The sequence below is a fragment of the Centropristis striata genome, chromosome 9, assembly GCF_030273125.1.
Source record: "Centropristis striata isolate RG_2023a ecotype Rhode Island chromosome 9, C.striata_1.0, whole genome shotgun sequence".
Taxonomy (NCBI): Eukaryota; Metazoa; Chordata; class Actinopteri; order Perciformes; family Serranidae; genus Centropristis; species Centropristis striata.
Genome location: NC_081525.1, coordinates 19,298,751 through 19,308,816, shown reverse-complemented (window position 1 = coordinate 19,308,816; position 10,066 = coordinate 19,298,751). Strand labels below are relative to the sequence as shown.

The window sequence follows — 10,066 nt, the reverse complement described above, 5'->3', positions numbered from 1 at the left end:
AATTGCATATGCAGATTATGTATATACATTTTGAAATACTATAGTGAGGGCTATTTATTTCTGTTGCTCATTTAAAGTTAAGTTTATCCATTTGCATTGATTAGAAAATATATACATATTAAAAAAAAATTCTAATTCTTAAAAATAAAAACTTGCATCAGATCCATTTATCTCCATAAATGAACACAAAAAATGATCAATACATTCACAACTTCTTAGGTCAACTCATCATGTTTATTACAATAAATACACATATACATAGTTTACAAATTGCTGCGTACAGGTTCCACACAGGTTAGGCCTCTATATTTACTAAGGGCTTTCATTACCTCACCGACAGTATTGGGATATCAGGCAACATTTGAAAACATTTACTGGGGACTAGACCCTTACTGGATCAAAGTACATAATTATTACGGCAAACAGTAGGTCCCAATATTTCACAACAGTGTTAAAACATGTATTCACTTTCTTCCTTTAATTTAAAAGCAGGGTATAGATGAAGTTCAACACTTTGTTTGAGTCTCATGCAGGAGTTTTCTTCCCCAGAGGTTGCCGTGAGCTGCAGCAGGGCAGAGTTAAGTGCCAGCAGTGGGAGTTGGGAGTTTTCTTGTCAGATGGGTGACACCTCTTTCTCCTCGGAAGCTGAGGCCGGGGACAGAGACTCCTCGTCCTCTGACCTCGAATAGTCCGTGTGGCCGGTCGTGCACTTGCAACCGCTGTGCGCGCTCCTCTGGGTAGCTTTGCCCTCCTTCTTGTGCTTCACCCTGCGGTTCTGAAACCAGATTTTCACCTGTTTCTCCGACAGGTTCAAATACGTGGCGATTTCGATTCTTCGCAGTCTCGAGAGATACATGTTCGTGGAAAACTCCCTTTCAAGTTCCAGGAGTTGCGTGCTTGTGAAAGCCGTGCGCATCCTCTTACCATTCTGTATGTGGCTGCTCTCCGAGGCGCCTGTTGGGGGAAAAAAGTCAGATATTTAGATTTTTAGTATCACAACAAATCTAAACACAATCACAAACGCAAATGGCACAAATGATCGTGCGTAAATCTTGTGCGTAAAAGCCAAACGTCCATTTAACTGACTAAAAATTCATCATAAAGTGAAGCACGACTATCAAACAGGTGCCAAATAGGGCTCCTAGTTATTAGAGGAGCAAACAGGTGGCTTACCAATAGAAAGACAGTGGTATCTCCTTGGATCTGTGACGCTGAAGGTGGGCGTGCAGACAGGTGTATGTCCCGGGTGCGCCAGTGCCGGAGACTGCTGATGCGCTATCCTCTGACAGTACTGCGCCTCCGCTCCAGGAAACTGACTCTTCAGCATGGGAATGCCGCTGCGAGAAGAGTGGATGTGGGACGTGACGCACAGCGGGCACACGCAGAAAGTCCCCGTTTTCCTGGACGGACACACCGGAGCGGCGACCGTCATGACGCTCGGAGAATGCATGCTGATGGGAATAAGGAAGTCTTGTCCCGGATGCTCGACCGGTCCAGGTCGAACAGTATCCTTGATGATTAAAGAATCGACGTAAAAAGACCTGGACATGGCTGCGCCGCTGATGAGTGATCTCTCCGCGCACAAGATGATAGCTGCTTCTCATCTGAACCCCTCGGGATCTCCAAAGGTGCTTATGTTTGATGGTTTAACAAAAGGGACCCCGAAGAGGGTTGGCCCTGCAGCGTCACCCACGTGCGCACCCGGCTCCAAGGGTTTATACTGTCAACGACCCAAACCACGTGACGTCTCCCTGGGCCTCCAATCACAACTTCGAGATTTACTCTTTTTATCCTCGAATTCAGAAAAGTCTCCGGCAATAGAATAACACAACTTGATGCATAAAAATATATTTATATTTTTCATTTTTCTTATAAACTAAGTTCTCCACTGGCTCCAATGTCAAACTGCCCAATAACTGATTTTGAAAATATTAAAATCAATAAAGATGTAAAATATAACATTAAAAAACACTTTTCACACACAAAATACAAAGTTGGATTTATTGGAATTTTAGGAACTGGCCAGATATACATCTGAACATCTGTAAAATGTAATTTGGAATACCTTCTATTTTAAACACCGATGACTTAGAAATGTATTTTTAAAAAATCATTAAATACATGAAATGAACGAGAGGAACCTGAGCAGGTGCAGTGGAAACAGAAATAGAAATAATCTACTGCCTGCTTATAATAACATATTGAACATAACATACTCACAGTTTAAGTTTCCCATTGTCTAAAGGTGATTTAATCATTATTCCTTTAACAACAGAAAATGTGGAGATGTTAAAATCGACTGCGTAAAGTGAAGCTATATGATGGACTCGGTCCAGACCTACTTTATTACGCAGTCGATCTATTTCCCCCCAAATGCGATTTAAGTAATTGTGCACGCGACTGTAGCCTGCGCACTAATTGCCCTGCAGCCTAATCATCACACTCTGAATCCGGCTGGTTCCAGGTTTCACTTCGCAGCAATTAAAGAATTATGAAGTGATGGCGAGTCTGGGGCTGCGGGTTATTTGATGGCGATTAGGATTCAATTAGAAAGTGTTTATAAAGGCCGGTCTGTGCGGGGGTAAACAGGCAGCTATTTCAGAAATGCGCTAATCCCTCATCTTGTGACAATAATTAGCGAGTTAGATCCCCCGGCCGGGTCACCGCCGGGCTTTAGCTTCTGCTTTCATCTGCCAAGTAACGCCTTGGACCTGCAGACAGAGGCAGACAGAGGCGGGCCGGTGCAGACGGTGCAACACAACACATGTTGGTTTGACCTTTGAAAATATCATGTATAGGCCTATTCCAGCAAGTTTTAATAAGCCACTTTTTGTTTTGATTGCACCTCTTTCTCTTTAAAAAAAAATCAGATCTATGGAGCAAATGCATGATTTTTAGCGAAATGATTTAAGTGTGCGTTAAAATGCACTCTTTAGAAAGTATTTAAAAACCAACCCTAGTAATGATAAAAGCAAACATGTCTGTCACACAGACAGTAATTGCTCTAATAAAGTGAATCCGGCGCTTGACGCAGAAGACGCAGAGTTGTTATGGTACAGATAACAGTCTGAAACAAGAGAGAGGGAGAGATGGAGAGAGAGAGAGAGACCAAACCAAGCGGAATGATGTGTGGCGCGCGCCCTCAACACACCATGCGAGCTCTAATATTATTTTTCCATAATTCTGCACGATAAAATTTCATTGTCTATTAAGTAATCCCACAAATGAGATCCTTTATGAGGCTATAATGAGGCCTAATTGCCAGGACTAGTGGAGCCACGTGGAAGGATTTAGGAAGCATTAAGCCGTCGGGTACTGAGCACAGGCTGTTACCTAGCCATTACTTTCATAATTCAAGGAGAAAATTAGTCCATTTAAGGGAAAAATCCTTTTGATTCCCTTTATTCTGCTCGGGGTGACAGGGCTGCAGTTTTTTTGTCCGCTTCGGTTAAGAAGCCTGTGCAACAAATAGGGGCCCAGTGCTATATCACTCACTGTTTAAATGTTAGATTATAAAAAAAAATAAAAAAAGAATTTCAGAAATGTGCAAAGCTCTCAGGGCCCCACCTCTCACTTGCTTCTTCTTTCTCTCCAATGTTGTGTGCCTTTTTAGTTTATGGTGCAGCGGTTCCCCTTCACTGTTCACCCCCTTTTCAAATCATGCTGATGGGCAATTAATCACTGGCCCATTCAATCACATGAAAATTAATTCAAATAGGGGATTTAAAATAAAGTTTATTCTCTTTAGAGGATGGTTAGTCTACTTTTATCATTATATCCTCAGACGAAAACAACATTGTGAGTGTGTGCAAGTGCATCAAAGAGGGGAATAAGGTGTGTGTGTGTGTGTGTGTGTGTGTGTGTGTGTGTGTGTGCAGCTCCTCCCAGTAGTAAAAACACACAAACTTGTAAAAGTCCGCTGCTTAAGTTCCCCCCTCTCATTCACATCGCATCCCATGCCATATTATACCGTGAAGAAGTCCATTAATGTTTTGTTGAACAAGCGTCATTAACTTGTTTCAACGCCTTTTTACAAACCTTGCATTGTTGCGCAGGGCCAGTCTGCAGCCCATCTTGGCCAATACAGTGGATGATTTGCCCCTTTTATTAGTTACCAGGCAACAGATCCTGAATACCAAAACTCAAAGGAAACACTCTGGTCCTCCATATAGATCTTCAATGGCGATGGGGGGAAAATGAACAATGATCCCGTGGACAACATAATGCCACGCAATGACTTTTCATTAACAATTATCTGGTTGATGTGAATAGCAGCTGCAGTGGCTACTCTCCATCTCATGGGTTTTTGCAGGGGTAAAAAAAAAAAAGGGGAGCGGGGAGAGAAAGAGGCTTGAATAGCATCCTGCAGGAGTTTAGGGGGTTCATGGTCTCCCTGAATGTGGAATCTAATTTATATCAGGGTGAATAATTAGGTTTCTATGCAAAAATGAGTTGGAAATAATTCGATTTTAAAACGGCGTGACAACTTAGCAGAATAAACAAAGAAAATTAAGTCCCTTTTTTAATAGCTCGCACCAGGAGTTAGTCAAGATATTTCAGTGCAAAAATGGATCAGGAAGCCACTTTTCTTTGGATTTGTTGTGTTGAAGCTCTGTCCTTGAAAATGTCTCCAAACGGTTGGTGTGATTGGGCACAGTTAGGGAGCACGGCCCTCACTCCTATAGAAAAGTAAAGTGACAGCTTCAGTGTAAGAAGAGGCTGCAGAACAAAGCCAGCGAGGGCCCTGTTGATGGCCTATAGAGATGTCCTGCACCAGGCTCCCTCTAATTAGGGAGACGCTTCTCAGTCTCACAGAGCTGCTCAAACCAGACACTCCAGACTGAAGTGTGCCCCCTGCGCCAACGAGTGTGTCTGGACGTCCACACTCGACGCAGCATGTGTATGTGTCTAGCTCTGTGGCCGCACACAATTAACGAGCCTCGAAAATGAGATAAACACCGACTGATAGTGACGCCGATCACGGTTAAGTTCCCAGAGAAACGTCTTTATTAAAGCTCATTGTTGGAGCCCTGATTTGTCCCTCTGCCTCCTCTGTTGTTTCCAAAAGACTAAGCAGATGCCATTACAGAGACGGCAGAGAAACAGCACTTATTTCAATCTTTTCTTGCTTGAGTTGTCAGATAGTCCCGAAATTCCATCCAGTTTGTAATGGGAAGCTATTCCATTGTTGGTCACTTTGTAGTGCATGTCCTCCCTGCAGGAGTTATCAGCTGTAAGGACTCATTATTGTGCTCCTCGCTGGTTTCCAAGAAGCTCAAGATGCTGTTTTATCTTCGTTAATGATTGGCTTTTTGCCTTCAAACTTCATCTGAAAACATGCCCAACGACCAGGGCTGTATACTGGTAAGAATCTGGCGAAATAACAAATCAAAATATCGCAATTAAGGCTGTCACAGTTAACATAATGATGCTTTAATGCAAATTAGTTTTAACATCACAAATTGTTTCAATGCGTGACCCTTTTGACCCTTTGCCAAAGAGAAACGGTATTTTAAATGTAAAGTTCAGCTATAAAGCCTAACTACATGCATTATTATGAATCCTACTACATTTCTTGGAAAGACCCGCCCTGCTTAGCATTCAAGAGCTATGATTGGCCAGATGTCCATGCTTACACAAGTACCAGCACCTGATTTGTACAAGACCTGTCCCCTGACCAATGGCCTTTCCTAGACCACTTGAGGTCAATGCCAAATTAATTGGGTTGCTACCCAAGGCAGGTTTTCCAGTTACTGTCAATGTGCAACAAGTTCTTCAACATAAACAGCAAAAGAGGTCATGTGTCAGTACCAGAAACTACGGCACATATGTATGTTCAGCAGCACATTCTAAATATAGCACACACATACAGTCCGCAGCTGTAAAAAAAAGGCTGCAGTTTCTGTGGATTTATTTGTAAAACAACTGACCTTAGGTTTAGGGCAAAAAGGTCATGGCAAGGCATTATGAAAGACAGTTTAAACAGGAAATAAATGTAAGTAAATGCCGGAAGTGGAGTAGTTTCAAAGGTCAGGTGACTGACGCAAGTTACGTAAAAACACATTAGTTACGTTCAAATGTAATTCATGTAACTTACGTAAACAGTGTAACTTAACCCTCTATGGTACAGTGTTGCCCTCAGGCAACATACCCATTTTTGGCCTGTTAAATTTCTACAATACATGTTTTTGAGTGATGCAATACTTTAAAAAAGATGGAAGACCATAGGGAACCAATAACAAAGCTTTAATTTGTCACATGATCTCCAGGAGGCCATATTGACTTTTCCAAAGGAAACAGCTTTGCCATTTTGCGCCACAAAAAAATCACTAAAAAAACGTAATTTATATAATATATTCCTTCTTATAGGTGAGTAAACCTTAATTTTTGATAGTTTAATACACTTAGACTGTTCAAGACATTCATTTCAATGGGTCGTTGGTTCAATGAAACAACTAGAAACCAGATAAAAAAGTTCCTTTTATCATGTTTTTAAATTTAAAATGTTATGGATTGTACCCTGTTGAAGCTACTGAATCTTTTACACGTTTATTAAATAAATTATGTTGAAATTCTTTTTAAAAACTTTCTTTTTCACTTGTGCACCGTTATAGTACAATGTTGCCTACGGACAACAAACCCCAAAAATTTTTAAAATTTCTTCATATTATGTTTATTTAGTCTATTTTAAGACAAAAAAACACAACAAATATTTTTTTCATAACAGGCAGCATGATGCGTACCATAGAGGGTTAAGTTAGAAATGGTTTACATTTGCTTTCACAAGGGATGTGAACCCCGCTCTCCTGGGTGAAAGTCCACAGTTTGTTTGACCCATCCACCACCTCCAACCGAATGTGGGAACCCGTCCTTTTAAACTTGTTTAAGCTTGTCACTCACTACCACATCAGCAAGATGGTGGCAAACGCATTGCAGCGGATGATGAATTACGGAGACATAGCTGTTTTTTTGCTGCTTGTACACACAACCTATATTGATGTTTTTGATGGGAGAACAGGCTGCAATGTGAGTTACCACCGGAGTACATCTAGTCTTAAATATCATTTTCCAGCCAAGCAGACAGCTGATGAAGACAGTCCCGTTAGCCCTGAAACATCTAGCTTGCGGCAGACAAATTAACATTGTGGAGGATGAGGGTCTGTGTGATATAACCACCACTGTATCAAAGATAACGTTGGTACAGACTGTGATGGTTTCACTCACCGGAGACAATTGGACGTCACTCAGCAATCAGTTTCCTCAAGGTGACATTGCATTATTAAGAGTAGCAGAGGGAAATAGTAGATACTGGACGAAACTCCAGTTCTATGTATGCATGTGTCCGACCCTTCGTCAACCCCACATAAATTTGGTGATATGAAACATTTGCCATATGTCGCATTCTAACATTTTACAGTGTGTTACATTTTTTTCTTCAAATCTTTATTGAAACTGTGTCCAATAGTTACGTAGTTACATCTTTTTTCTTAACCATAACCAGGTAGTTTTGTTAAAACCTAAATTTAATTTTAAGTTACTTTTCTTAAGTTTGAAGTTAACCTGTAAATTAGCATCTGTACGTGAATATGTCAAATTCTAACGTTATGCACTGTGTTACCTTTTTATCTTCACATCTTTATTGTAACTGTGTCCAATAGTTACCTAGTTACGTTTTTTTCTTAACCTTAACCAAGTAATTTTGTTAAACACTTGTTTAACAAAATTGTTGTTTAACTGCTCCTTGCATGGTGTGTTCACTTGTGTGTAAAAAGGGATGAGTTAAATGCAGAGGTTGAATTAATAAAGTAATTATTCTTATTCTTTAACCAAGTGTTTATATTCCCAATCTTAACCACATGTTGAAAAATGATTCCCAGTGCGGCATGTTTATTTTTTCCCTGTCCCTGTAACATCCAACATCATATCACTACTTTTTCTGTCTGCTACAAGTCCGTGGCCTAGAGGTTAGGAATCGGCCTTGTAACTGGAACGTCGCCGGTTTGAATCCCGGTACTGACAGGTCTAGGACTGAAGTGCCCTTGAGCAAGGCACCCAACCCCCCTGCACAGCTCCCCGGGCGCAGTAATGTGCTGCCCACTGCTCCTTGCATGGTGTGTTCACTTGTGTGTAAAAAAGAATGGGTTAAATGCAGAGGTTGAATGTCCCCATTGTGGGATTAATGAAGTAATAATTTTCTTCTTAAATCTTTGTAGGTAAACTATTAATTAAAAGTGATAGTGTTTTTGAGAGTTGCTAATGTATCACAAAACTAAATATTGCGATACTCAAGTGTATTGAAATGCTCTTACACCGATGTCATCTGCATAGAAAGTTTCAGCTGTGTAACTGTATAGATAGAGACCAGTCACCTCCTCCCTAAACAGCCTCAACCAAACCTGAAAGGTTCTCACCCCTCCTCTGCTCACAACAGACAGATCCTGACTTCCACTGAATCCTAAATCAGGAAATGTTTCAAAGAAGTGAATGACAGGAGTCCCTCCACCCGGTTACCCCGACCCAGTCTCTCCCTCAATCTAAAGGAGGTGATATTGTAGCCCTTTTTCTCTCCTTTGAAAGGGGAAATCCCTGGGATTGAGCTTGTGTGCTGGAGCGGAAGCAGGCTGGAATGTGTGTCCGGGCCGCGTCTTTTGTCGCCATGAATAGACGTGGGCCGCAATCTCTCTGTCCTCTGTTTATCAGACTGTGAAGAAGCAAACAAACCAAAATGTTTCATCCGCATGTTATGGGCACCTTATACCTGTCAATCACGCTTTTTTATCCCCCCAGTCTGTTGGGACGTTTTTTCCAATAACAACCACCACTGAAATACATCTTTAATCCAATCAGCATGTCCCCAATAAATCCAAGAACCTGCAGCTTTTTAATTTTAATTAGCCTCCTCTTTCCTGTCCCCTATAATCCATGCTAAATTTAGCCAAAGAGAACAGATCAAGGGAGTTTATTTTCAGATAAATAATATTTCTGATTTATTTTTCTTTATTTTTTTCTTCAGATATAATATTGATTTGGTAAAGTGTCATGTTGAGTCGAGTTTGTCATTATGTTGATTTTCATTGTTGCCTGTTAGTGTCTCCCAGGCAGCTTGTCGCTTTAACCTCATCCCGGGTTTTTCCTGCATTTGAGGTCAAATCGAGGCTTTCGAACAAATTGCAAAGCTTTCATGTTTCCTAATTGAGATGATGGCAGCATTTTCCCATCTATTATTACGGCTATAGTGTGATTTATTTGAGGATATGCAGAAGTTTAAAGGAAGTTAGAGAGTTGGCTGTCAGGATCCAGCCGCACTCCGAGACTTATTCTGCTCATTTGGACAATGAAGAAAGCATCAATCTGATTTTTCTTCTGTTTTTGTCTTCATCATCGTTACAGCTGTTGTTCTTTCACTGCTCATTCATATTCATTCCTATGTTCTGCAAGAACACAATGTAATTGAAATCCTCCTTGTACAGTCATGAATGTGTTCTTTCCCGACAGTGCATGTGATTCTTTTTATGAGAGGATTATCAGATTTGTATATGCTAATTGGAAGTAGGCAGCCACATACAGTCATTTACTGTCTTTTGTAATTCTCTGATACAGAGCTAAAACAGAAGCTTTCAAAACCAGACGGAAAAAGATTTCACCCAAACACCTCAGCTACTGTATCAGTTTTCTTCATTTCTTGAAGATCCTATTTAAAGGGATAGTGTGTATTTCTTTGAAGTGGAGTTGTATGAGGTACTTACGTATTGTCAGTGTATTACCAACAGTAGATGGTGTCCGGCATGACCCCAGTTTGGAGAAGCAGACAGGAGTAACAGGATGGAAGTTAAGTAATGTACTGCTGTGGATGGGGGCAGCAGCTCAAGTATTTTAGCCACCTAAAAAAATCAATTTAAGTCTATGCTATGTTTATCTATCTTTTCACTGCTTTACGTTGCTGTCGGACAGCCTTTGCGGCGGGGAACTGAAGCTCTTATGTGTGCTCTCTACAAAGCCACCTGACTTCATTGACAAAAACAGTAATTTTACCTCGCAGAACACAGGAGTTGCTGGTCTACCGCTG

The 10,066-nt window shown here is 41.0% G+C and overlaps 1 protein-coding gene across 1 annotated transcript; it reads right to left on the bottom strand.

Moving 5' to 3' along the window:
- Positions 1-271: 271 nt before the first annotated feature.
- Positions 272-1,549, bottom strand: gsx2 (GS homeobox 2). The gene is made up of 2 exons (XM_059340582.1): positions 1,174-1,549; positions 272-954 (listed from the first exon to the last, which is right to left on the bottom strand). Exons 1-2 carry the CDS (start codon positions 1,547-1,549, stop codon positions 614-616), a joined length of 717 nt encoding a protein of 238 aa, XP_059196565.1. The 3' UTR covers positions 272-613.
- Positions 1,550-10,066: the final 8,517 nt, after the last annotated feature.